Here is a 26,197-nt window from a genome sequence, read left to right on the forward strand (position 1 = left end):
ATACCTTACATAGAAGTGCACCACACACCACATACATACATCGTACCCTACACCGACCGCAGGCAATCGAGTCACCGACATTTTGACCACCTAGCAAGTGGGGGGAGGAAGCAAAAGAAGAAAATTGACGAGGGAAAGGGACCAGATCAGCAAAACTGCCCGCATCGATATAGTAAAACTTTGCTTCCCTTGAAAAACTAAATATAAAGTACGTACTCACTCCGTACTACATGTGCTAAACTGGGCCGATGATCAATTCCAGTCCAGTCCATGATCGATAGGTATATACACCCTACCCTATATGCCAACTCCATTATGCGTCGCGTCCGCTAGACTACGGATCATTCATTCATGGCAGCATTTCACTATACAAACGCTGCCCTCGCAGATGCAGGTCCTTTATGTTATCCCTCGCATATATCACAAGTGACCGCCATTCTACGTATACACGTACGTCGTGTCTGGTGGGCACAAACATTCCTGATGGTTACAGAATCCTCCCCCCTCCTCCCCCCGCTCGTTGCACTCATCGGATCCTAATCGATTCACCATGATCCCTTGCTTCTCTTCCCGTGCCTCGCCGCCACATGAGGCCATTCGGGGATATTCCTCTCTCCTACTGCTTATCCCGCAGCGAGAGACAGTCGATTCCCCACCCGAGCTCGCATATCGGCCTCACCTCTTCTTGAATCCATCCTGCATGCCCGCCCTCATAACCCCACAGAGCACTCCGAAGCCAACTAACTACTAAACTTAACGGCCTGTAGTTGTCTTGCTTTGCCTGCAGGTTATGGAACCAAACATGTATCAAGACGAAGCTGCTTGGCTTGGTAGATTCAAACTACATAGTTTGCTCAACGGCCAACCAGTCGATAAAGCTCGACATGTCGTGCAAGCTGCGGAGGCATGCAAAGGTTGATGTTGAAAATCCAAATTCACATCATTGATACATCTGTGTTATGTACCGAACTCGAGTATTTGACGTCAAACACTCACTTATTCGACATGTTACAGACACCCACTCGGATATCTCTAACGCTTTTTTTTGTCCCCTCGCCATTGGCTCGGTCGTTTCATCTTCAGATGAGCAAATCGAAACCTTTGTCTCGGCCTCGTGTCATGTTGCGTTGCTTGCCCCTCAGCCTATGCATGAATGCATACTGTTGAGGGCGAGGCCAAAACTGACATTCTCCGTGATCGGTGACTGCTTCATCTAGGCAAGACTAACAAAGTTGGTCGGCATGATAAAGCCCTTAGGCTCCATCAGAGGACCAAGGTGCATAATAGCCATGAGAATTGCAAAGTGCAAATGGCTCTCGCACAAGTCAATCAAATGTAATGTATCACATTATATGATGACAAGTTGTGAAATAGCGACAAGAAAACATGATACAAATAATAAGAAAAAAAGAAAAAGAAAAAAGAGAAAAAAGAACTAATACTGAAAATGGTTAGATGGGGGGAAAGAGGCCAGAGGAATAAGAGAGTAAAAAGCAAAAAGGTTGAGGCAAAAGAGACAACGAAACAGGACACGACGATAGAGCAGTGTAAGCACAACAGGATAGGGTAGGGTATGACAAGACAAGACAAAGCAAATAATTAGCCGATCAGTCCTTGGTAGGCAAACATGGTGAAGCCATAACGGAATGAGACCTCAACCTGCGGGGTGGGGGTTCAAAGTTTATGAATTGGTCATTTATTATTAGGTACTCTGTATCTGTATCTGTATCTCTCTATCTTACTCTGTATCTGTGCTCGCTCGTAATCATTACATCTAGGTAATAATGATAGACTGCTATGCCGAAATGACACACCATTTCACGTATCGGCCATCATTAAACTTAGTCTGGGCATTGAGCCGTTACCCTCGGACTTGATCAATCAGACTCAAACTCTTAGTCTCTTGCTCTTGCGCACCGCATCTCGTCCGTCCGTCCGTCCACCTCATACGGCGGACGGGTTGGCCCGGAGCTGCCGTGCGCATCATCAATGGGCGGATGGGTATGTATGCGTACATATGTACGTATGTCCATCAGTGACAAACGATAACTAAAGAGTTTGCCATCTTATCCCGAGACTGGCATGGTTCGTCCGCGAATATCCCCAAGTCATCATGCTATTTTGAACTATTCGGGTTTCGCCAGACTTTGATTTGAATTGCACCGTCGTATCGAGCCTCCGCTTCGTCTCAGAGAACCAGGCAAAGGCATGAAGAACCTTCGTCAAGACCCATCACGCACAGGCACCTATTGACTACTAGGTCTGACTCTGACGGAGGCGAGCCATCAACGCATAGACGCATAATAAGAACGAGAGAATCCTAGATTCATATGCTTGCTCGCCAGGGGTGGGACGGACGGGCGGGCTCAGACTCAGACTCAGACTCAGACTCAGACCTGGAGGCAAGGCAAATCAATCTTCCACCTACGGATACTCCAGGTACACCCATACCTGAGACAGACACTGCCCTTCCATGCGGTGTGAGAAGTGAGAAGTGAGAATGAGAATGGGAGAAGAGGGACGTAACATGGCATGTACAGATAGAGACGGACAGAGGCAAGAGGCAAACACAAAAAGCTTGCAATGAGGTGACGAGCCGTTTCTCTTTGTTTTGCTTTTGCTTTTCCCCCATGCCATGCGCCCTGCTTGTGGGCTAGGCTATGGCGGTTATGGTATGTAGCAAAGTATCAATCCTTGAGAGCGTGATACCACCAAAACGTTGTGTTTTTTCTTTTCTTTTTTCCCTTCCGATTGTCGGTAGTTGTCACATGAAAAGAAATGCCACCGGGATCTGTTTCCGTCTTTTCACATCCTTGAAAATTCAGCTTCTTTTTTATTGTGGCAGATCATTGCAGCACGCACAGTACAGTATGTATGTACGTACGCACGCACATACATACATCACATCGCAAGCTAAACCGTTGCCTCTAGGCTCTTGCGCGAGGTATCAATGTATGTATGTACTGTATTCAGTGATTGCTGCACACTAATGCATCATTAGTAGGTGAGCGTCGCGTTCGTTTGGTTTATCAACCATAATGCTGCGAAATTGCGGACCCTCTGCAGGTGCAACATCAAATTATAGTCCAACAAAGTGAGGCTGTTTGACTTGTAGTAGCTAAATACTTGGGCAAATTCAACCTCTCTCGATCCATACCGAGCGTCTCATGAAGCATACCTCCCAATCACATTCAATTCATCGCAGCAGATTCAAGTCACGCACGGAGCCTCGACCCGACAGTATCTCAAGCTTGTTCCACGTGGGTTGGTAGGTTGGCAGCTTTCATCGAGGCCATGTCCAAGACCGTGCGGTGTCTGTTAATAAGGTTGGCGGAAAGGCCACCAGACTACTCGCATTGACAGGTCGTACGTATGTATGTATGTACTAGCATTGTAGACTGTCGTACCAACGACCAAAGGCTTGAAGGATCCGGTTGAGGCAGAATCGCTGTTTCGTTTTGGCCTCTGTATCCGTGTTTCGCTCGTATCACACGTATGTATCCGTACACCGGAAGGATCTATTATTGTCATGGTGTGGATAGTGTGTGCTTAATGGTGAAGCTCAAATTGCTCCTCCATCAACAGCAATGCACAATGTCTTGCATCAAACAAACCACAAAAGAAACTTGCTCGACTCGGATGGACCGAGGCTCTTGACCTCCCGCTCCATACATACCGTCGTAGATCGTCAACATGGATTGATAGAACTCAATCCGAACCAGTTCATCTTGTCGAGCGTCGAGGTGTGATCCTGCGCGATGCTGGGGTGCGATGTGAAACCTTCGAGAAGTCCCAAGGACATGGTCGGCGGAATGGCCAGTCGTCCTGGACAAGGGAAGCATTATTAGCGTTGGCTCCGGTTATTATCCAGCCAGGGGTACCCCGGCCACCAGCTGATTTTGAAGTTTTCTCCAGTCCTCCACACAGACGCTCTCATTTTATCTCTGTGGTATCACGCTCTTGAGATGACTCGCGGTCCAGTGCGCCATCCAATTCATATCGACTTTTACGGATATAAACGCAACAGTCAAATCGAATCGCCCATGTGCAACGACCGGTATCACCACCAGCCAGCCTCCAGGCACGTCCGATCCTGCATCGCGGGTCTAGCCAGCCATCTCTCCAATCGAGGCCAGTCTGCGACTTTGGTTTTGAAGAGCTGCGGGTGTGACAAGGCAACCCCACTAATTCTCATCCTGGGTGCATGAACGCATTGGATTGCCGGGTGTCCTGGGCTTGGCTGGGGGACGTAAGACAAACGTTGATCAGTATCTGGCATCCTCTTACTACCCTCTGATAATTCAGGCATCGTCTCACACCGAATATCTGCAAGTCCAAGAGGTTTGCCACGGCGACACCACCTTTTAGCAAAGACGAGAACCATGAGATGGCCTGCGTAGCCACTTAGCATCAGCTCTTGATTTTCATCAAGCTGAACTATAGATTTGACTCTGGTCAATTAGCACGGGACGACGATACTCTTTGGGACTGGCTAGCACCAAACTAAGTCTGGCACTGTCTGTACAGTATGTGAACAATCTGAGTCCTGAGAGGCGATCTTCCAGAATCATGCCAGTATGAAGGGTCCGGGCTGAACAACCAGCATATTGATTCGTTCGAGACTGTATGTATTTGGCCGGGCCAAAATCCGGGGAGCGTCCCAAAGGCCGGAGGACAGGGATTATTACAGCCTAAGTCTCCGGGGACCTTATCAACTAGACTGCCTGGCCACACGGCTACCTATCCGGGCCGTTGCCAAATCTCCAACGAGTCCCGCCAGTCCATCTCGAAACAGGGACTCCCTGACAGAGTGGCACCACCAAGGACACCCCTGGTTCGACCGTCCATCAGGGTCCCATCCACTCCTAGACGGTAAGGTCGACCTAGGCCCAGGTGAAGCCAAGCAACTCGCCTCGCAGAGACGCTCTACTGGGACGGACGTCATGATGGTATCGACAGATGTGTTGAGAGGTTTCATTGTGAGAATCGACTACACATCTTGAGTTTACACTTCTCGGGACGAATATCGGTGGCTAGTTTTGTCAATTGAGAAAATACATATTCAAGAATATTACGCCACAGTGGAAAGGCACTTGGGATTCCCAATGCGAGAACTTCTCTCACAAGCCTTGGCAGCCGCGGACACGGATTCAGATTGCCTACATACAGTCTGGGGCGTTTAGGCGTAGTTGGTGGCTCGCGGAACAAAACGAATCCAACACGTCGGATCCTCTCTTTTGCCTCGCTCTCAAAAGTGGTTAGCTCCCACAGATATCCAACTCGGCCAAGCTTGCACACCCACCCGCTGTTGCACCAGGATGTCGACACCCGGCTCCGCGAGACCAGAGCCTGCCACTAGCAAGACAATGGAGCTGTCGATGCCCTCAATGTTCAGGGCCTGTGCCATCTTGTGGTCTCTGCACGACGGGCGGTGTCGATAGCTTCAGAGCACGTTCTTGCAGAGACCTGTGAGGTGAAGAGAGTCTGCAAAAAGGCCCACAAAGAGGATCAGTGGAGCTGATAGCCCGAGCGAGCGAGCATACTGGTACAGAGGTAGTCGACTGACAGGCGGCCCAATAGCCCCAAACTCTTCAACATAGTCAACGCAATCGAGTAGCTTGCCACTGATCATGTTTGCAAGTGGCCCATGGTGATTGCTGTTTGCATTTCTGCGGCCATCGCTTAAGATAGGCCACAACGATGCGCTGGGAAATCTTTTCGGCTGGGCCAGACACCATAAACAGCTACGTTGGAATAGGTAGACCCTGACAGTTTTGCTGTCTTGTACATAGCTGGTGATCTCTTTCTACTGAGCTATGCTTCGATGTGATCTAGGAATATGCGATGCGCCGCCCGTCTTTCAGGCAAAGGTAGGGCCTTGTTCTTTTGCAATCTGAGAGGTCTGAATATGTTTGTCCGCGGCACAAAGCCGTATACTCTACCAAAATGGCTTGCAAGGAAACTGCTTGTGTGACAGCCACAATTGGCTTTTGTTCTTGTTCCTGCATAACGGTGGCGGTCGCTTGGGAAAAAGCCCTGCCTGTTATGTTACTGCATCAGATTGGAACGTTGTCATGCAAGGTACGAAGAGTTGCCACCAATAAGTCGACATGGGCCAGCGAGGGGGTCGCCCTACTAATGACACGAACTCACCCACTAGAGCTGACCCGAGCTGTCAACGGATCCTTGAGGACCTAGCAGGCACCCCAGAATCGTTAGCTGCCCGGCTGTTGGAGGCTATTTTGATGGATGACTTATACCTGAGGGGAAAGTTGAGATGCTCTGTTTATCAAAGAACATTGCGGGAATGATGTGAACATCAAGTGCTGTCGGAGGCACCTGTAGGAATTGCTCAAACGAAACAACTGTATGAACATGGCCTAAAGTCTGTGGTGGCTCCGAACTGGCAGCAAGATAATGACGGGTTTAGTGGTGAAGATTTTCAGGAATCTGGCATGGGCAAGCGTCTTTGCGGAGAATAGTTGATTGAGACGTGTGAGGAGGTTTGTATGGCTTTGCATTTGAAGGACTGAGAGTTGTACCAACAGACATACTGTACATCGAGCGGGCGCTCGTATGCATAAGCACGCACAAGTAGTTACTGACTAAGGGACAAGACCGAGTCCATCTTTGGACTAAAACATCATAATGGATTGAGTAAATATGGACCCTCGTGTGCATGTGCGAGCTCAGGTGCTTGTGCATATGTGGCTTGCATCAGGAAATGAGAAGTCGATTTGTGCCTTGATTGTGCGTGGGGATGCGTCCAATATGCTCAGACCCATGCACTATTCCACATAATAGCATCCTCGTATGAACTGTTCCTGGCTAATAATGCAACCCCAAAGCATAGCACCACAGTCAGGCACAGCGACTTTGTGCATCAGCTAAGGTTTCAGGATTGAGGATACCCTTATGCTGGCCAATGGGACACAACCCGAAGCTCTAGCCTGGCATCGGCGGATGGTCACAATTCGGTCCTGCTGTTCATAATAGGCAAGGTTAGAAATTATCAGTTATCCACTACTTCGTCTAGTCCGTACGCTGGTCCGTAACGTCGCGTCGTTCTCGAGGAGAGGAGATGATCGAGTATGGTGGGTCAAACCACGGTTGAGTCTTTGATAGTGAGGCGGAAACACGGGTAGAAACATTCGTATCAGAGACATCCAACGGAAGCCGTAAGAAGGCGAGACAAGCTTGGAGGACCACAAGCTATTGTCAATGCCAAGATTGAGTGTGTGCTGGATTTCACTCATGAATCGTGTGCAGTATTGATCACCGAAGTGTTTCACCTGTCCAAGATGAGTTTGACGATCGAAGGGTTCCGCACCGACGGTTTGGGACCTTCTGGAACGTCGAGCTTCCGCCCGAGGCAAGATAGAAGATCGCATGGTTCTGTACATTGGCCTGCGGGTATGGAGCAGGGAGCCTCATAAGCAACATGACAATTGCTCCGTTTGGAGTCTGTAACAATTCGGGGACATTACCGTCTGGGGCCAGCTGTCCCAGAGTATTGGAAACCATGTACGGATACTAACAGGATGCTTTCTGTCACAGCAGTCGCTTGGTTTGCTGGAGAGCTCAAATTACTGCCCTTTTCACATTCGAAGTGCAGTATGCAAGACATTAGGCGAGATTTCTCTTATTCAATTTGGATACCGACAAGAAAAGGGACCCTGGTCCCGGCTTCCCGCTGAAGATTCATATGATCTAAATGGAGCTTTTGCTGCTGTGCAGATGCTCGTCTTACGGGAAGAGGCGACCATTCATCGTTTCATATAGATGCCATTAACATGACGGAACCTTTGAGATGAGGTCAAAGTTGGGATGACAGGCGCTTTGGCGCGAGAAGAGACCGTCGGACGCAGCAAGGAATCGAAAACATGGTGTTCCTGAACACCATATTAGAAGCCCGTGTTAGTGCAGATCTCGATCTGAGCGGTTTTCAACCATGTGGCCTGCCTGATCTGATATCGTACCTATTCTGACTCGCTGTGGGCGCAATGGTGAGACGAAAAAATAGCCAGCAAGCTGGAATAGGAAGGCACCGTTTTAGGCGAGTCAATTTTGGCTCTTCGGCCATGATGGTTACAACCAGCATGAGTGTGGTGCCATTGTGACTGTTGGTACTGATATGACGTTGCTTGACTCGATGTCGTTGCCAACAGCCTATTGCAGAATGGCACAGATGACCGAGCTGCACTACCCAACGTGCACTGGCTTGTTCGTGCACCCATAGCGGTTGGGATAGCTGGGGAGCTGAATCTGTGGCGTATTTAGAAGACCATGGTGCTCTTGGACCGTAGGTGATTGGGGCATTGAGGTGGACCGTACCTACTACGTATGTACATGCGGATGGAGGTTGAAACGAAGAGTAACTGGAGTACGGATAGTTAGTGAGTAGGTAATGGAGGCAGCCTGGGCAAAGTCCAGACAGCGAACAGGCGCATTTGAACGCCCAGGCCAGGCGGGACGAAGCCAGTGAAGAAGCCAAGACTCGATCGAACAGAACCTTCCCAAGAAGGGACTGGAAGTTGTTGACAATTGGTCGGGTTGGGGGCCGGACGTCAGTCTTCAGGGTCATGGGTTATATTGTACATATGTATGTACATACGCACTACTCCGTACGCAGTGACGGGATGAGATAGATGATGTGGACATCCAGGACTTTGGGTTTGCTGGGTAGGATTCTGACAGTCTGGGTACCGACTAGCCCTTATCCCAAGACGTGGAAGCTGGGATGCTTCTCTGACGTTACATTTAGAAGCCCTCGCGGCTTCCATTGGACCCGTTGGGACCCGTTGGCCAATTAACAGCGTTCACTAGAAAGGACGGCTGGCTGGGTCATGCTTATCCTTGTTTGAACATGTCAAATTACTTTATCCTGAGGGAAGTCGGATACCAATTGTTATGTAAGTATGTACTTACTTTGAGTCAGGGTTGGTTCCTACCTAGTTGACGATCGCATGACTGAAGCAATGATATTGAGCCCTTCCATAGGTACCTTAGGTATATCATGGAGTAAGTAGATAGCCTCGTCAATAATGGAGAGAAGCTTCGTACAACAGTGGTCAACGATTAGTACCTTCGACTAGGTAAGCATGGGTAAAAAGATACGGCTGTGTCCTGCACAACGCAACGTACCTACCTACCTTAGGTACTAATGTAGGTACGTAGTTTGAAGGAACGGAAAGCTGTGCCTGCAATGCAACAGGCGACGTTTCTGCCACTTTCTGGTACCTGAACGGCAGAGCATTTACGCAATAAGTTTTAGCTTACTTAGGCTTAGGTTGCTGTTGCCCATCGTCATACGCTATGCGCAATAGACCACCCACCACTCCGTACATACGTACGTCTTCTCATCCACAACTCAACTGGCGCGCGCAGCGCCAACATGCTGGGTCATATGTATGCTGGTGTGTAGCAGATAATAATGTACCTTAAGTTCAGCTCAGTTCAGGTACGAGATGCCAAGTTGCATTAGTGAGTCGTATGTACATACCTGATAGGTTAGTATAAGGTAATGCTTGGGCCCCTTGGTCGCAGCTTGACCCAACTGGGTAGGTGCTGCTGGCGCTCCGTCCCGTCCAGTTTTTATGCAGAAAGACATTGGGTGATGAGACGTCCAAGAGCGCAACCGGGCTTGCCGCATAAAATTAATTCTCATCTCAACGGGGCTGTGTGGCCTTCCCAAGCCAGGCAGGCACCTAGGTATGGACTATTCTGGGCACCGATAACACGTTTGGGTACAGTGCGGGCCAGTTTAGTGACTCCACACAACGATTGCTGGTCTCTTCAACCTCAACTTGCTGAATTTAGTGGCATCACTCCTGTATTGAGCTGGTAACTTGGCTCGCCCTCAAGCACTTGACTCGAGGATGGACTTTGTCCGATATGGGTAACTTTACATGCTGACAACGAGCAGTCACAGCATCGCGATGCATATGCGAGTCAAACAAGACATGCGAAGTGATAGGCAAGACGAGGTTTTCACTGTACATAGAGAGAAGGATACCCTCAGGGGGCAAGAAAACACCGAACCTTGATATAAGGTGTCAAAATAAACTTGGCAAAGAGAAACCTAAACTTATGCTAAGTTGACCTAAGTATTTTCATCACTTAGGGTCAAGATCCTGAGTTTTCTTTCCTCCCTTAGGATGCCTACCTGTAATAAGCAATCACATCAGCCATAGACTTGGATCTCTGACAAGAACTGCAAAACGGCAATGGATCAGTCTTGCGAATCACCAATCAGGCGTCCGTTTCTCTCAATGTCTACCTACCCATTGTGTCATTAAAAGGTTTAGCTTTCACTCGTTGTTTCAAACTTCCAGCTATATTCAACCATGATTGACAAAGCTGTCCACCGAGAAGGCTTGCCGCTCCATATCGTCATCTATACTCACGAGCTTGTGTCCAACCAGATACCGAAGTGCCCAGTCGTCAACACAGGCTCCTTCTGACCTTGGACTATCTATCCAGGCTATCTTACCAGTACGAAACAGCGTCGGCTGCTTTGACGGGATGAGTGACGTCGAACGCTCCACAGAGTCGAGTACATTCTTGTACATATGTATGTACATAATCGGCCAGAGCCCGCGTCAAGGTGATCAGCCAAGTCTGGAAATGAAGCAAGCGTCGTCTGTACCTTGCATAGCACATCCAGAGATGCATCGGGTGGAGGTGATACAACATAGCCCGACGAATGGAAGCGTGCATGTCGGCGCCCTCGACTGTGCAATGGCAAAAATGGAATTGAGGAGGTGCACAACGTTGTTCCGAGTGGCCAGTTTTGGAGTTGTGCACGGCCAGGATCCATTATGGACGTGCCCAATCCTCATTATGAACTTAGCATACAAGCTATTTATTATTCTGTTACAATGAGGCGCGGTGAGTCTAATGCACCTTGATGCATGGCGACTCGCCATGGCACTATCCTATCAGTGAACGGGATTATGCAGTTTCTGTGACGCGGTTTGCGGTTTGCGGTTTGCGGTTTGCGGTTTGCGTGCCACCTGGGGGTAGGGAGGCCGCTCATGGCGAGTGGTATTTGCACAATGGCGCGCGCACTTTGTCTAGGGCCATCGCATAACTCGCGGCGCGCCTGCCATCCTCGATACACCACTGGTTGATGGGAGCCCAAACAAATGGAAGGGATAAGACGAGGGATGGGAGAAATGTGCATTGTGATGTGCTCATCACTAATGGCGGCTGTGGTATTCATTCCGTTCGTCGGAGGGCTGGATTATGCTGTGCTGGACTCGGGTTTGTGGGTGACGAACACACACATCACACACCAAGCGCGTACGCAAGCCAACCAACAAATAAGATAGTCAAAAAGGGAAGAATATGACAGACTACGGAAGAACGAGACACCAGACACGAGACATGGCACTTGTGCACACTCGCACAGGTCTTGCACAAGCGACCGAGGACCCTCTATTGCAAGCTTTTGGATTTTCGTGCCATCCCATCCTTCCATATGTATGTACAAGCATCCACATGAACATCCATACCTTATCCACTACTTTATGGCCGAGCTCGTTATTCAGTCGGCGCATGGGTTATTGCATTGGTGTATGTACATACAAAGTTGGGACTGGATAGGCTTGGGGGGCTACTCATACCGCGGCGGGCCATCCGGCGACGGATAGGCTCGAGGTTCCCAGCCGATACCTACCGTCCAGAATTAGAAAAGCCAGTGGCTGCGCCATAGTGGTGTGGATAGGGAGCCGTGGCCCCATGGCCCGTACTGGCAAGACTGGCGGACGACTGCCATGCTTAGTACGCCCATGGGCTCAAGTTGAAGTAAGCCAGGGACGCCCAGGCCCGCACCTCATGTTTCCCTTGCCCCAGACATGACTTGGGTGCTTTGACAGGGGCCTGGGGGCACTCTGCCGTCTGGTCCGCCGCTGGGCCCTTGAGGGCGTGTGTGGGCGTGGGACAGATTGCGAGTGACAGGCCTGTGAACCAAAGAGTGGTGGTGGTGGATCATGATCCACAGCTCTCTGACCCTGGCTTGGTGATTGAGACACGACATGGAGGGTTTTCTAACTGACTGCCTATCGAGCACATCTGGTGTGAATACGCCAGGTCTCGTCGTCAGTACTTATCACTCCACGTCCCCGTGCTTGTCCACCCTTCGTTTCCCTCCTCATCGAAAGGTATGATCGACAACCGCGTCGGATCTCTGTAATACTTTCTTCTCTTTTATACCAGGTTCTTCCTTCTTTTGTGAATTGTTCTTATTTGCTGGATATCCTCGTTCCTCGAGAGTCCCTCACATTCATTATAACCACCTCTTGCGGCACTCTCGATATACTTGATAGATCTCTTGCTCTTGCTTCAACTTTCTTGGACTAGACTTGAGACCTTACATGTACAACAAGCACGTCCCCAATCCACGCACCTAATACCGAGTCTCAACTCCTCGTCCACTCTTTGGAACACCACAAAAGAACCGAACACCACACCTTCATTAGGCCGATTGCCAGTCAAGCAAACTATACATACACCAATACCTACCAACTTAATATCTAAACTCTCTGGCCCGCTAACACCACAGCCAACTCTAAAGGTTTGTGGAATCCTGCAAATACCAGAAAATGGATATGTGGCTAACACGATGGGCTTGTATAGAAATGGATTCCACAATGATGCCCCAGGCCGTCGGCCAAGCTCCCTTCTATTTCTACAACCCTGAGGCCAAGCATGATATGCGACAACACTTTGCCCAACAGCAAATGCATATGTATCCCATGGTTCCTACACTGCCTTCAACTCCAGTCTACTCGCGGCCCAGCTCAGCCAGCAACTCTCAGCCCCCCACTCTGTACAGCAATGGCCCAGCAGTCATGACTCCTACTGCCTCGCCACAGCCTATGTTGCAGAAGCCCGCCATCTTATTGGAGAATGAGCTGTACGAGAACTCGTATTTCCCTTCGACACCGCCTCTGTCGACATCTGGCAGTACCATTGGCAGCCCCAGCGCCTGCGAGGTGCTCCAGACCCCAATGAACCCCATGTTTTCTGGGCTGGATGGCATCGATGGCTTCAAGGAGGCTCTTGAGCCTGTTGAGACTGCAGTGCTCGACTGGTCCAACTGCGGATCTCCCCCAATGACACCTGGTAAGTCTACTTTTCATCTCAAAGCCTCCAATTGCCGGATCGCGCAATGGTGTTGTGCCGCAAGCTCGGGCTTGGGCCTATTTTTGGGCCCGGTAGCGGGAAGGATGGTGGTGCTGACGTTGGCCGTCGCTATCTCGGCCCAATCACCTTCTGAGGCGCAGACCTGCAGTGCGCTGTCCCAGTGCCTGAACAGTGGAGCAAACACGGGAATGACCTGATGGAGACTAACTGTGCATGATAGTGTACCTTCAATCTCAGCTCGGCAAAGTTCCCTCTCTTAGCAACACCGCCAGCGACCTCGTGTCCACCCCGTCTCTGTCTCCCTCACCCGCGCCTTATGCCCGCTCTGTCTCTACACCGGATCTGGACGTCGACTTCTGTGACCCAAGGAATCTGACTGTCGGTACTGGTGCCATCAACAGCACCCTCGCCCCTGAATTCACTCTCGACGAGATCAAGGTTGAGCCCAAGATTACTGCTCAATCTTTTGACTTTAACCCTGCTGTTCCCCACGGGCTCCCCACCTTCGAAGACTTTTCTGATTTCGAGTCTGAGGACGATTTCGTCAACAGCCTTGTCAATCTCTCTGAGCAACCTGCCGCTGCTTCTGCTGACATCACCCGACCTCGGGCTTGCACTGGCTCCTCAGTTGTTTCCCTAGGGCACGGCAGCTTCATCGGTGACGAGGACCTTTCATTTGACGACAACGAGGCCTTCCAGTTTCCTTCTCATCCCAGCCCTTCAGTCTCCTGCGCGTCCGAGGACTGCCACAAGGACAAGCGTACCAAGAAGACTCACGTCAAGGAGAGCAGCGCTGGCCCTGTCATGAACATGGCTGCATCCGCTACTGAATCCGGTAACACTCAGGAATCTTCCAACCAGGCTGCTGAACCTAGCGACTCTGCTGCCTCATCTGGCTCAGAGGGTTCCCCTGCTCCTCTCCCCGCCCCCGCCAACCGCCGCGGTCGTAAGCAGTCCCTCACCGAGGACCCTTCAAAGACCTTTGTCTGTGATCTGTGCAACCGTCGCTTCCGCCGCCAGGAACACCTCAAGCGCCACTACCGTTCTCTGCACACCCAAGAGAAGCCTTTCGAGTGCAATGAGTGTGGCAAGAAGTTCTCCAGAAGCGACAACCTGGCCCAGCATGCTCGAACCCATGGTAGCGGTGCCATCGTCATGAACCTCATTGATGACGACTCACACGCATATGATGCCTCCATGATCCCTCCCACGGCCGAAGATTACAGCAACTACGGCAAGGTCCTGTTCCAGATTGCCTCTGAGATCCCTGGCAGTGCAAGTGAAATGTCATCTGATGAGGGTAGCGATCAGGGCAAGAAGAAGCGCAAGCGCTCTGACTAAATGGTTCATCAATCATACATCATTCAAAATGCTCAAGAAAGCGAGTCGATTATCTTGACATACGCCCGATACGACGCTGACGACCTTCTTCTTCTTCGGCTACCCGTTCAATTTTGACGGTGGCATTTGGGTCACGGAACATTTTTCCATTTAGGTTACAACCTTCGGTAAAAAGGAGTCTTCACACACAAAAGAGTGCAAGCGATAATGAATGCATTTACACGTCGTCACTATACCTGTATCAACAATATCCACAGCCTCGCTATGCATCACGACACTAGGGAGGACATTTGATTTCATGGGTTTCTTGGTTTTGTTGAAGAATTGCAATGCATCGCCCAGGTCAGCCATGCGACACAGCTGGTTATACTTGGGTTTCTGGTGACTTTATTCAATGGACACAATTGGCGCGAGAGGGGAAAAATTATTTGGTTTTGAGAACATTTGGGAGCGGCTCCTCACATCACGTCAGAATGGTGATGGAAGAGTTTGCCAACGACAACGACCACCATAGAAACTTGGCGGCTTGCCGTTCTTTACACTCGTTGTAATCATCCCGCGCGGTTGGAAGCTGGAACTGAAAGCTCGCCGGGACGACGGTATCACTTGAGAGCAGTGGGAGATGAAGGTGAAGGCGTCTGTCTTTTTAATCTTCTTCCATATTCTTGTGTTTACTCTGATTCTTTGTCTGTCGTTTGCCTGTTGCTGGAATTTTAGAGATGTCGAGTACAGGAGTGTGCCGGTCACAGTCATTGACAGACGCTCATCCTCACAACAATTCATGTACAATTTAGAAGTTTGGTCTATTGATCAACAATTTACACATTGCTGCCACACATCTGCTTCATCTTGCCTGTGACTCCATTCTTGATCACCACCTTTACAGTACACTGACGTAACTCCTTATTACGGCTACGTGATGTTACCTGGATCCTCCGAACCGTTAACTGAGAATTATACCAACCTTCTAAAGACTCATGGTATGACCCACGGGAACTTGTGTGAAACCTGGCTGAGCCACACGCGCGTCAACAGCTTGGCCACGATTCCCTCCGACAGGACTTCTTGGTGTAACTACTATATCTTTGGCCGGCTGGCCGGCTGGCGACCTATCTGCCTCTCTGTAGTCTCTTCCCCATTTGTCGACGGATCTTTCAGTCGAGGCTAAATGTTAGGTCGGAATAGAAAAGACCAGTTCGGATCGGCGATCTCGTGTGGCGCCTTGGGCGCTCAGGGACGAAGACCTTGTCCGTGCTGTCCGTGTTGGCGCCGGTGTTGGTGTTGAAAATCTCAGGATAGCGCAGTCTGTCGGTGGGACTGATTGATTACCTTACTCGCGACGTGACATGAGTAGTAGGTGATGTACATGGGATCCGTATCGTTTACCTAAAACTTGATGCTGAACCAAAGACCCTGGATTGCCATCTCGTACCGTCTTCGGGTGATCTTCACTGCCGGGTCGACTCCCCGTCACTACTGTAGGTCCAATACAAAGAGGACCCTGAGCCCGAGGCGGAGATGAGGTAGAGACGAGGAGACGAGGAAATGACTGTGCATATGGGATGGGACTTTGGCGGCCGAATTTCACTGGATTGCCATTCTCCCATTCTTCCATTGATATTGACAACTCGCCGCTTTCCGTTCCAAACATTTACATTGGATCCGGCTGGTCAAAGTCGAGGTCTCGGGGAAAAGATAAGCTCTTGGCTTGGTAGACAAAAGCGTTGTTGGTTCATCCGAGAGGGCTTGCTCGACTAGATCGCAACCGGGCACTTGTTTATTTCGTCTTAGTTTAGCCAAACCCCAAGATGAAACACGGTGAACTGACTTTCTCATACCTTTCTCGGAGAGGTAGCTCACAAGCTAACAAAAGCTTCAGTATCGCAAAATTCCCAAGGACCTACCTTAGCTTACCTACCTACCTTACTAAGTTGGGTCCACGGGGTCCACAGACAAACCAGCCTAAAACATCCATCACCAAATGAATTAGCTTGGCGCTATCAATATCTCTTCTTACACCACACACCTCGTCCCAATTCACCACCAAACTCCGCTACACTATTCCGTACACCACATCAAATGTCCGCTCCTAATTAAAAGTACGCCAGAGGCTTTCTTCAAACCTTCCACCCCGTCTTTAGAATAATTATTAAATTACTGCTAGAACTATTCTTCAGGTCTCATTTCCCAGCCTCCAAGTTAGCTGCCTACTTGCTGACTGGGTACAACTTCCGTAGAACAGTGTCTGGCCAACGAACACTGTCATACCTTATCAACCATGTCTTCTGAAAAGCTCAATGTCATTGCTCTTATCTCGGGAGGCAAAGATAGCTTCTTCAGCCTGATCCACTGTATCGGGCACGGCCATCAGATCGTGGCTCTTGCAAATCTGTTCCCAGGACCAGGACCAGACTCAAGTTCTGCTATTTCAGGAGGACAATCACCTTTCCGCCGGGAAGACGCCACCAAGGCTGGATCAGAGACCAGTCTCCAGACACCTTCGGATCTCTCATCTCCCGTGGGCTTCCAGCATATCGATCCAGGTACCCGGACACCCCAGCCGCCTGGCCCTGCCACAGGGGATCATGACAGCCTCCGGGAAGCCCAGGGCGCCGGGGAATCTTCCGACACGGACCTCAATAGTTTCATGTACCAAACAGTCGGGCACGAAGTCCTTCCCCTCTATGCCGATGCAACTGGCCTACCGTTGTATCGGCTACCCATCACTGGACGTGCGGTTCGTCATGAGAGGGACTACGATGCCACGGCTAATGCCCAGGACAAGGTCCAGGACAGTGACGAGACGGAGTCCATGCTTCCATTGTTACAGTCCATCATCGCCCGCCACCCAGAGGCTAATGCTGTTTGCGCCGGTGCCATCCTCTCCACTTACCAGCGCACCCGTGTTGAGTCAATAGCACTGCGTCTAGGTCTCGTGCCCCTGGCCTACTTATGGCAGTATCCAGTCTTGCCAACCACATCCGCAGACATCTCAGCCGATACACAGTTGTTGCTTGATATGGCCAATGTTGGATTAGAGGCACGGATCATCAAGGTTGCCAGTGCTGGGTTAGACGAGAACCATCTCTGGGAACGTGTGTCAAGCGAAGCAGGCTCGAGCCGTGTCAAGAACGCATTACGCAAGTTTGGCTCAGCTCAAGGTGCGGCAGCCCTAGGTGAAGGTGGTGAATTCGAGTCACTCGTCTTGGACGGCCCATCTTCCGTGTTTAAGAAGCGAATCGTTATCCCGGAACAAGGGCGTAGGATAGTGCGTGAAGGAGGTGGTTGCTCCTGGCTAATGCTGGGAGGCGCACTGTTAGAAGACAAGCATGATGCTACAGCCAAACCAGCAGCTCGGATTCCCAATCTCCTCGATCCTCGCTTCAAGACTGTATTTGACGACCTGCCGCAACCCATGAACGAGTTGAAAGCCGCAAAGGCTTGCTTGACGTTACTATCCCAAGATGCGGTAACCTTCACTACCGATAGCGAGGTTCTGCGTTGGTCCGTACTTCCAGACCTGGGGTTGGGTGAAATGTCAATACAGGATGAAACCGCCCAGGTCGTAGAGAAGATCAGAGATTTGGTGTCAGGGGCCGGTGTTCAACTTTCTCAGATCACAAGTACTATCATCATATTAAGGCGCATGTCAGACTTTCCTCAGGTCAATGGCGAGTACGGCAAGATATTCACCAAGCCAAACCCACCATCGCGAGTGACCATTTCGTGTGGTGACCTCCTGCCGGCTGGTGTAAATATTGCCATCTCCTTAGCTGCTCCTACACCTAGAGCGACGCAGGACCGCAATGGTCTCCATGTCCAGTCCAGGTCATACTGGGCACCTGCAAACATTGGCCCATACAGTCAGGCGATAGACGTGCCCGTGGCAGCTCAAGGCCAGCCTACAGGTCTTCGGTGTATCTCCATTGCCGGTCAAATACCCTTGATTCCAGCAACAATGGTCCTCCCTTCCACGCCTGAGAAGCCACATGAGCTTCAAATTGTCCTATCTCTGCAACATTTGTGGCGAATTGGTCAGGAGATGAAAATCCAGTGGTGGACAAGCTCAGTTGCTTATTTTCCTCGTGCCAACTCGTCTGAAATCCAGAGGAGCGCCCAGCTGGCAGGGTATGCTTGGAAACAAGCACACGGATCCCCGGATGAGGAGGTGGACGGTGATAACGGTCCTGATCTTTGGGACTTGAAATACAACCCTGCTTACATGTCACTTGGTAACGATGACAAGATAGCCCGAAAGGCCCTTCCAGACTGGGAGGCACTGACTCTACGTCAACAGAATGAGCCTGAGACTGGTATCCCGCCTATGTTTGCTGCTGAAGTGGAAGAGCTACCACGGCAGGCTGCTGTGGAGTGGCACGCTCACAACGGCCTTTCTGGAATTGAAGAGGCGAGTTTTTCGATGTGTGCATTGCCTGAGCTCACGCTTCCAGGCTGGAAAACATGGCATTCAGCCGTCACAACCACAAGTGCTACTGTAATCTACAGTACAGCAGCATATTATCATGCTGATAGGCTTCATTCTGCTTCCCTGGAAATCTTGAAGATTGATATGTGCAAAGTCATGCAGGAATCACTCCATGAACTCCATCCTCATGGGCCAGAAACGGTACAAACCAAATTGGCCTTGGTGTATGCAGATGCGTCTCAAATAGTCTCCATATGGAACAACCTTGGAGATGAAAGCGAAGTGACACTTATCCCGTGCCGGTCAATCTGGTCGTCTGATGGACAAAGTGTTATTATTCTGGGCTTGTTTGAAACAGTCTTCATACGAGGGCCATGACTCCATGACTGATTGTATGAATGCATATATAAGAATTTACCAACTTTAAAATGTCTTCTAGGTATGTCCAACACCCTCTTATGCACACCCAGATTTGTACCATAGGCAAAGATGTTGGGGCAAGCCAAGTCTCAGAGGCGGAGACGATGGTGTTTAACTGGTTTACAAAATACATATCCAATACTATCCGATGTGTCGTCTCCAATTTGTACCATAATCCTATTCCGAAATGTTTGTTCCTAAGCACTGACGTATTTCATGTGTTGAGGCGGATATCTGTCACCGGCAGGCGTGAAAGATGCAAGTAGCGTGTCGATGTCGCTCAAGTCCTCCTCTGTAAGATCGATGATTGTCGCGTTCTCGCGGATACGGCCAGGCTTGGTAGAGCCAGGGATGGGCACGATCGTAGGCATCCCAGGGCGACGAGAGAGTGATAAGAGCCAATTGATGGCGATCTGGCTTACCGTGCATCCCTTCTTCTTTGCAAGGGCTTCGATATCATCAACTAGCTGGATATTCTTGCGGAAATTGTCGCCTTGCCAGCGTGGGTGGATCTTGGCACGCATGTCATTCTCTGGAAGATCCTCGACAGACTTGATCTGACCTCCAAGGAAACCCCGTCCTAGGGGTGCTAGAATTCTGTGTCAGTGAAGGTGCCACTTCCCGAAATATTGGAGTAGAGTAGTTACAATAAGCAAGAACTGGGATGTCAAGTTCGCCACAAACCTCGAGCAGGCCGTTGGTCAGAGGGTCCGTGGTGAATAGTGAAAGCTCAATCTCGAGTGCAGTAATCTCGAACTTCTTTGCAGCACTTCGGAGTGTGTTGGCGTTGAGCTCGCTGCACGAGATGCCGTCGATTTTGCCATCCTTGACGTAGTCGTTGATTGCTGCCAGAGTGTCTTCCTCGTAGTCAACATTGGGGTCCTTGCGGCCGATTTCGAAGGAAGCTATCCGACCAACGGGACCCAGGGTCTCGAGGCAGTCATCGATACTGCGGCGGATATTCTCCTTGGTCCCGAGAGGAACGTAGTTAGGGCCCAGGCCCCCCTTGATGGTGAGTACAATTCGATCAGCATCTTCTGGATACCTTTCAAGGTATCGGCGCATGAGAGCTAGTGAGTTTGCATCAGGAGGTCCATAGAACTCTCCACCGTTGAACCAGTTACAACCCGAGTCAAGGGCGGTGCGAATGGCGGCGAAAGCGTCCTCGTCAGGTAGAGGACGCGCAGTCAGGCCTTGGGAGTCGTTAGCATAGTAACAATAAGAAGGTGTGGTTCATCAAGGGAGATGAGTACCCATGAGACCAAAGCCGATAGGGCCAACCTTCTTGCCGAGGATTTGGTGAGCCATGATGAGTTTGGTGGAAGTGGAAGTAATGTATATAGGAAGATGAAGATAGGTATCTGCTGGAGAGGAAGTTGTTTAGAACAGTATGATGCGAATTGATGCGATGAGGAAACAGTGTCGCTGGATCTACCTAATCTTTGTATTTAAATAATTTATTCCTCTTAGAAATCCACCTTCTTTTCCCAACTCTATTTCTCCATGATGCCATCGTGGTTCTCTTACACTACACGGTTGTAAGAGCAGATTCCAGAATTAAACCAGCGAGGTAACAGAGTCAGCCAGTGGGGCATTGGATTGGTTTCCTAAATAGGAAAACGATTCGGATGCGAAATGCCGGCAGTGGAGAGTCAGAATCCCGTGTTTAGTAGGGCAATCCGGAGTTTGCAATTTCATAGACCCGAAGAAGATGGTCAGGTAGAGAGTTGTGAGTGTGTGTTCCAAGCATGGGAGGAAGGCCATGAGGCATTTTCAAGGACTCCACGGGATCGTTAGTGACACATGCAACACCATGTTTAGTATAAGGAGGTGGAATAGGTAGAGCATCCAGGACAAACTGGCCCGTCTATCTTTATACCTAAGACAAGGAAGACGATCAATCGCAATGGTAAGTATCAGCGGGTATAAGATGAACTACCACAGAATGATCATATGACGATGCCTGTTATGTCTTCTGACCAACAGATTGCGTTGGAGAGTCCACAAAAGACTCCGATCCATGATAGTTTCACAGCTATAAAAAGAACACGGGCTATCAAGGATTGGCTCAAACGTGTCAAAGTGAAGGTATTCAGGCCCTGTATTATGTTAGTAGCTCTGGTCTAACCATCGTCATTCTGCTTCCCTAGCACCATGATGTGCTTCTGCTTAATTTGGTGTCATCCAATGGAAATACAGGTGCTCCAGCCGCTGGAGGGTGCGGAGCGCCTGTCACAGGTGACAACCCGACCCCACTGTAGGAGGCCATGGTAGTTGGGTACTGTACTAGGACCTCAGACTAAGCTTGTCTTGACCTCAAATGTGTCTTTGACTTTACAATAGCCTTGTCAACGTTGAAAAACACGCTCGCTCGCTCGCCATATCGTACTAGAATTGTTCCGTCTGTTCCCAACGCTATTATATCGCAGTGCAGCATAGCCGCGTTCTACTCTCACCAGGCCCCTTGACTCTCGCCAATCAATCAATCGTGCTGATCTCGTGATGGCCGAGAATGCTCTAGATGCAGATGCCAATGCAGATTCAAATGCGAATAGCCCCGCCCCACGAGCTTCAAGTGTTGGGTTTCAACTAGGACGGCATTCATCCTCCAATGCGCGCATAAATGAGATACTTGAGGTGTGTACCCTCCTGTTCTTGTGAAGTGAGCAAGTGAGCGAGACACGGCACGGGCACGGGTGGTGATTCATGAGACAGTGTGCTGTACAGCCATGTTCTTATGATGTTCTGTTCCTTGCAAGCCCGATAGCACTTCAGGCTGGCACCGGTCCTGGTAGGATGCCTATCATCATGCATGCATGTGGTCGACTATCTATCTCGCCGTCCGCACGGAGATGGTCTTTGTGGCGTCTGGGAAACTGCCGGCCCCCTGCTCGACATCCAGACCTTAGCCTCCGAAAGATCATCCGAATCTCGCGTGCTCTTTTGGCTCTCCTACTCCTCGTTATTCTTCTCTCTCGCTTCCTCTCAGCATCCCTCACCCGAGTGCAGTACCCCAATGATGAGTGAGCGCTAATAAGAGCAACTTTTCCTCGTAACAGAACGCTCGTGAACGCGCCGAATCAATGGCTGGTCCTTCTCCTACCCATCTCTCACCCCGGACCGCCGGTAGTCCCATCCTTCCGCCCAACTCATCGCTCAGGCCGAGCCCTGTCAACGAGGACAGCAGCGCCGACGAGGCTACTGGGTTCATATCTCATACGCCGCCACTCAATTACAACTCGCTCAATGTTACAAGTACCGCGACCTCGGCCCCACAGGTCCGTAAACCATCCTTACGCCAGCGACCATCTTCTCAACAAAACAATGGCGCTGCCCAGAACCCAGAGACGGCTCGACAAGCGAACTCGGAGAGTGGGAATACATCGTGGTGGCAAAGTCAGGCAGAGAAGTTTCAGTCGATAGAGCTGGAGAACAAGGGCAGCGTCGCTCGTGATCACCTCGCCATCGGTAAGCTTCACCCTTGGTAATTGGGTTACCAATCTAACAACCTGTAAGAACGAACATTTCTGGCATGGCTACGCACATCTCTCAGTTTTGCATCCATAGGGATAGCAGTGACACAGCTCTTTCGTCTCAATACATCTCTCGAAAGCGAGCATGGCGATAACTCTCGGAGCAATACCCAGACACTACGACATATGGGCAAGCCGCTTGGGACCACGTTCCTCGGTATCAGTATACTGATTCTCTTCCTTGGCTATAAACGCTATTTTCAATCTCAGCACTGGGTCATGCAGGGAAAGTTTCCCGCTAGCCGCGGCACAATCATGATTGTTGCGTTTGTCGCTTTAGCCATCATGGTTGTTTCTCTTGTGGTCGTCATCGCTATCCATCCGTCTGAGCATGAGCTATGATTTTTCGACTTGACTCGTAGTATACTCTGGCATGACTCAAGGCCACTTCTAGTTCTAGCATTGCATTGTTCGCGCTGGAGCGATAATCTTTCTGCTTATCGCAAGTGGTTTGCTTTTGACGCGGCGCATTTATGGGGGTTTACATCATGACTTGATACCATAGGAATATTTGAATGTTGAGCTCTATTCGTATGATTTTTCAAAGCTGGGGTATATACAAAATATCTGAAGTGAGGGACACGAATTACTGCCAGTTTGATTTTATACGTAATTGGGTACGTCTGAGCTCTCATGATAGGAAGCATCATGACTTCGCCCTAGGTACCTTAGTACTTAGTATTTTGGTCAGATCCACGAGTAAGTAAGGTACTAACATGTTAGTAATTAGGTAGTACCTGTAGTCAGACAACTAGGTAACGTCAGAGCGGGTTATGGCGGGGTCTGACCATGGAAGCTCCCCACCGAACATCCAATCCCACTTCGTATTCAGCTCTTACACTTATTCTACATCTGCAACAACACACAAAGGTCGGTAACAATGGCTGTCAAAAGAGAACCGGTCGACATTTCTGCCTTTGCAACCACCCAACTCGCTCTTCTTGAACAAGAACTTCAGACAGAGATCAACGAGACGAGCACACTCATCTCCGACCACAACCCGACAGCCCTTCAACGAGCTGGTCTTGCTCTTACGAACCTCGTTGTCTCGGGCCAGCGTACGGGTCTTGGGGGCCGAGCAGTTCTCGAGCTCTCTCCGGATGCTGCCACGGGCTCACCTGACGAACTACCTGAGCATGGCTTACGCACTGGAGACATTGTTCTTGTCGCTGAGCAGCCAGCGGGAAGCGCCAAAAAGCGTGAAGTAAAGGACTTGGAGAAGAAGGGGGCCAGAGGAGTTGTTACCAGAGTGAACAGAGGATGGATTGCTGTTGCGGTCGATGAGGGTAAGGAAGAAGTTGGCTTCTTGGGCAGAGTATGGGCTGTCAAATTGGCAGACGAAGTGACATACAAGAGGTATGTTGAGCCATCACCTTCATAACGGACAGCGATCACACCATTAACTAACCATCACCCTTTGAAGAATGAACTGGGCGATGGAGAAGCTAAACAAGATGCAAGAGTCGGAATATTCTAGTTTCATCAGAGTTCTCTTCGGCTTGTCCAGCCCATCGCCAGTTTCCGAAGACTTATCTAAAGATGAAACCGTGGGCAATCTCGAGTGGTTTGATCCAACGCTCAACGACTCACAAAAGAATGCAATTCGGTTCGCTTTACTGTCTCGAGAAGTCGCCTTGATTCATGGGCCCCCGGGAGTGAGTGACTTACGTGTACTGGAGTGGAAAACACTTGCTTACATGTTTATGCGTAGACTGGCAAAACTCATACTCTGATCGAGCTGATTCTCCAGATGATCAAACTGGGGCAAAGAATTCTTGTCTGCGGGCCTTCCAACATTTCTGTTGACAACATCGTCGAGCGACTAGCTCCTCACAAGATCCCGATCCTTCGTCTGGGCCATCCCGCTCGTTTGCTGCCTTCCGTGGTTGACCACTCGCTTGACGTACTCACGCAAACATCAGAAGCGGGTGCAATTGTGAAAGATATCAGGACAGAAATGGACACCAAGCAGGCCTCGATCAAGAAGACGAAAAGCGGCAAGGAGCGCAAAGCAATCTACACTGACCTCAAAGAACTGAGAAAGGAGTTTCGTGAACGAGAACGTCGCTGCGTCAGTACGCTGATTGGCGGCAGCAAGGTCGTTCTTGCAACACTGCATGGGGCAGGAGGCTATCAGCTGCGGAACGATGAGTTTGATGTTGTTATCATCGATGAGGCCAGCCAAGCCCTGGAGGCCCAGTGTTGGGTCCCTCTCGTATCTGCTAAGAAGGTTGTCTGTGCCGGTGACCATCTGCAGCTCCCGCCAACCATCAAATCAAGCAATGCAAAGGTCAAGACGCCAGTCAAAGATGGCACAACAGCCACAAAGGGCATCACGCTTGAGATAACCTTGTTTGACAGACTGCTGGCATTGCATGGGCCCTCCATCAAACGCATGCTAACCACCCAGTATCGAATGCACGAGAGTATTATGCGGTTCCCTTCTGATGAATTATACGCCTCTAAGCTGATCGCTGCTGATGCGGTGAAACATCGCCTCTTGAAGGACCTTGAATATGAGGTTCAGGACAATGAGGACACCAATGAACCTGTCATCTTCATAGACACACAGGGAGGCGACTTTCCCGAAAAGAACGAGGAAGACGACAAGGAGACTCCTAGAAAGGGCAGAGCAGGTTTGCATGGTGACAGTAAGAGCAACGAGATGGAGGCTGCTCTTGTACAACAGCACGTGAGGCAACTCGTGGGTGCCGGGGTCCGCCCAGAAGATATAGCTGTCGTGACACCTTACAATGCCCAGGTACGTCCCAAAATGTAGAGTGAGACAGACGTATGCTGACTGTGAGCGGACTAAAAGCTCGCCATACTAGCTCCGCTAAAAGACAAATTCCCGGGCATCGAGCTCGGTAGTGTTGATGGCTTTCAAGGTCGCGAAAAAGAGGCTGTAATTGTGAGCCTCGTTCGGAGCAACTCTGAGGGCGAGGTTGGATTCCTCGGCGAGAAGCGCCGTCTCAACGGTGGGGCGACATCCCGATGCTTACCGTCATCAAAAGATTGGGTTGACTAATACACGTGTACTTAGTGGCAATGACACGCCCGAAGCGTTCTTTGACGGTTATCGGAGACTCGGAGACAGTTCAGAGGTAAGCGATGAAGCAGTGCACTTGGGATGGGGACCTGGGCCTCGAAGCTGCAGCTGCTGGTTTGACAAGTGCTGCGCAGATTGTTCCAACCATTCACCTGAGACGAGACATTATTAACGAGCCTGTTTCACAGGGGAAGCAGCTTCTTGAAGAAATGGATGCAGTATCTCGAAGACAACGCCGACCTGCGATACCCAGATGCATCTAGCTTAACGCACGACTAA

At 50.1% G+C, this 26,197-nt stretch overlaps 10 protein-coding genes across 15 annotated transcripts; 4 read left to right on the forward strand and 6 right to left on the reverse strand.

Annotated features, from left to right (window-relative positions):
* Positions 1–1,686: 1,686 nt before the first annotated feature.
* FVEG_15595 (hypothetical protein) lies at positions 1,687–2,688 on the reverse strand. The gene has a single exon (XM_018904771.1). It carries the CDS (start codon positions 2,630–2,632, stop codon positions 2,327–2,329), a length of 306 nt encoding a protein of 101 aa, XP_018749977.1. The 5' UTR covers positions 2,633–2,688; the 3' UTR covers positions 1,687–2,326.
* Positions 2,689–5,384: 2,696 nt separating this feature from the next.
* FVEG_15596 (hypothetical protein) lies at positions 5,385–5,632 on the reverse strand (the record flags this gene model as incomplete). Its single annotated transcript, XM_018904772.1, has 2 exons — positions 5,385–5,484; positions 5,544–5,632. 2 exons carry the CDS (start codon positions 5,630–5,632, stop codon positions 5,385–5,387), a joined length of 189 nt encoding a protein of 62 aa, XP_018749978.1.
* Positions 5,633–7,688: 2,056 nt separating this feature from the next.
* FVEG_15597 (hypothetical protein) lies at positions 7,689–9,334 on the reverse strand. The gene is made up of 4 exons (XM_018904773.1): positions 9,153–9,334; positions 9,064–9,085; positions 8,929–9,004; positions 7,689–8,855 (listed from the first exon to the last, which is right to left on the reverse strand). Exon 4 carries the CDS (start codon positions 8,582–8,584, stop codon positions 7,946–7,948), a length of 639 nt encoding a protein of 212 aa, XP_018749979.1. The 5' UTR covers positions 8,585–8,855; positions 8,929–9,004; positions 9,064–9,085; positions 9,153–9,334; the 3' UTR covers positions 7,689–7,945.
* Positions 9,335–10,219: 885 nt separating this feature from the next.
* On the reverse strand, positions 10,220–10,858 carry FVEG_15598 (hypothetical protein). Its single transcript, XM_018904774.1, has one exon. The coding sequence runs from the start codon at positions 10,817–10,819 to the stop codon at positions 10,484–10,486; it is 336 nt and encodes a 111-aa protein (XP_018749980.1). The 5' UTR covers positions 10,820–10,858; the 3' UTR covers positions 10,220–10,483.
* Positions 10,560–15,359, forward strand: FVEG_05115 (zinc finger protein MSN2/4). 2 transcript variants are annotated; one of them, XM_018893155.1, is made up of 3 exons: positions 10,560–12,577; positions 12,640–13,128; positions 13,370–15,359. In XM_018893155.1, exons 2-3 carry the CDS (start codon positions 12,642–12,644, stop codon positions 14,488–14,490), a joined length of 1,608 nt encoding a protein of 535 aa, XP_018749981.1. In that variant the 5' UTR covers positions 10,560–12,577; positions 12,640–12,641; the 3' UTR covers positions 14,491–15,359. The 2 variants fall into 2 exon arrangements, with proteins under 2 accessions (XP_018749981.1, XP_018749982.1); XM_018893156.1 differs by having other exon boundaries at positions 12,640–15,359.
* On the reverse strand, positions 15,257–16,339 carry FVEG_15599 (hypothetical protein). Its single transcript, XM_018904775.1, has 2 exons — positions 16,319–16,339; positions 15,257–16,262 (listed from the first exon to the last, which is right to left on the reverse strand). Exon 2 carries the CDS (start codon positions 16,139–16,141, stop codon positions 15,821–15,823), a length of 321 nt encoding a protein of 106 aa, XP_018749983.1. The 5' UTR covers positions 16,142–16,262; positions 16,319–16,339; the 3' UTR covers positions 15,257–15,820.
* A 46-nt stretch (positions 16,340–16,385) lies between these two features.
* Positions 16,386–19,538, forward strand: FVEG_05116 (hypothetical protein). 4 transcript variants are annotated; one of them, XM_018893159.1, is made up of 3 exons: positions 16,386–16,589; positions 16,655–16,667; positions 16,728–19,538. In XM_018893159.1, exon 3 carries the CDS (start codon positions 16,769–16,771, stop codon positions 19,292–19,294), a length of 2,526 nt encoding a protein of 841 aa, XP_018749986.1. In that variant the 5' UTR covers positions 16,386–16,589; positions 16,655–16,667; positions 16,728–16,768; the 3' UTR covers positions 19,295–19,538. The 4 variants fall into 4 exon arrangements, with proteins under 4 accessions (XP_018749986.1, XP_018749987.1, XP_018749984.1 ...); XM_018893160.1 differs by having other exon boundaries at positions 16,733–19,538; XM_018893157.1 differs by having other exon boundaries at positions 16,655–19,538.
* On the reverse strand, positions 19,230–21,274 carry FVEG_05117 (hypothetical protein). 2 transcript variants are annotated; one of them, XM_018893162.1, is made up of 3 exons: positions 20,618–21,274; positions 19,984–20,529; positions 19,230–19,925 (listed from the first exon to the last, which is right to left on the reverse strand). In XM_018893162.1, exons 2-3 carry the CDS (start codon positions 20,399–20,401, stop codon positions 19,534–19,536), a joined length of 810 nt encoding a protein of 269 aa, XP_018749989.1. In that variant the 5' UTR covers positions 20,402–20,529; positions 20,618–21,274; the 3' UTR covers positions 19,230–19,533. The 2 variants fall into 2 exon arrangements, with proteins under 2 accessions (XP_018749989.1, XP_018749988.1); XM_018893161.1 differs by having other exon boundaries at positions 20,590–21,274.
* Positions 21,275–21,838: 564 nt separating this feature from the next.
* Positions 21,839–23,211, forward strand: FVEG_05118 (hypothetical protein; the record flags this gene model as incomplete). The annotated part of the gene is made up of 3 exons (XM_018893163.1): positions 21,839–21,973; positions 22,396–22,804; positions 22,853–23,211. The coding sequence occupies 3 exons, from the start codon at positions 21,839–21,841 to the stop codon at positions 23,209–23,211; spliced, it is 903 nt and encodes a 300-aa protein (XP_018749990.1).
* A 538-nt stretch (positions 23,212–23,749) lies between these two features.
* On the forward strand, positions 23,750–26,197 carry FVEG_05119 (hypothetical protein; the record flags this gene model as incomplete). Its single annotated transcript, XM_018893164.1, has 6 exons — positions 23,750–24,225; positions 24,293–24,524; positions 24,581–25,630; positions 25,688–25,847; positions 25,913–25,973; positions 26,107–26,197. The coding sequence occupies 6 exons, from the start codon at positions 23,750–23,752 to the stop codon at positions 26,195–26,197; spliced, it is 2,070 nt and encodes a 689-aa protein (XP_018749991.1).

This window comes from Fusarium verticillioides, chromosome 3, assembly GCF_000149555.1.
Source record: "Fusarium verticillioides 7600 chromosome 3, whole genome shotgun sequence".
NCBI classification, from domain to species: Eukaryota; Fungi; Ascomycota; class Sordariomycetes; order Hypocreales; family Nectriaceae; genus Fusarium; species Fusarium verticillioides.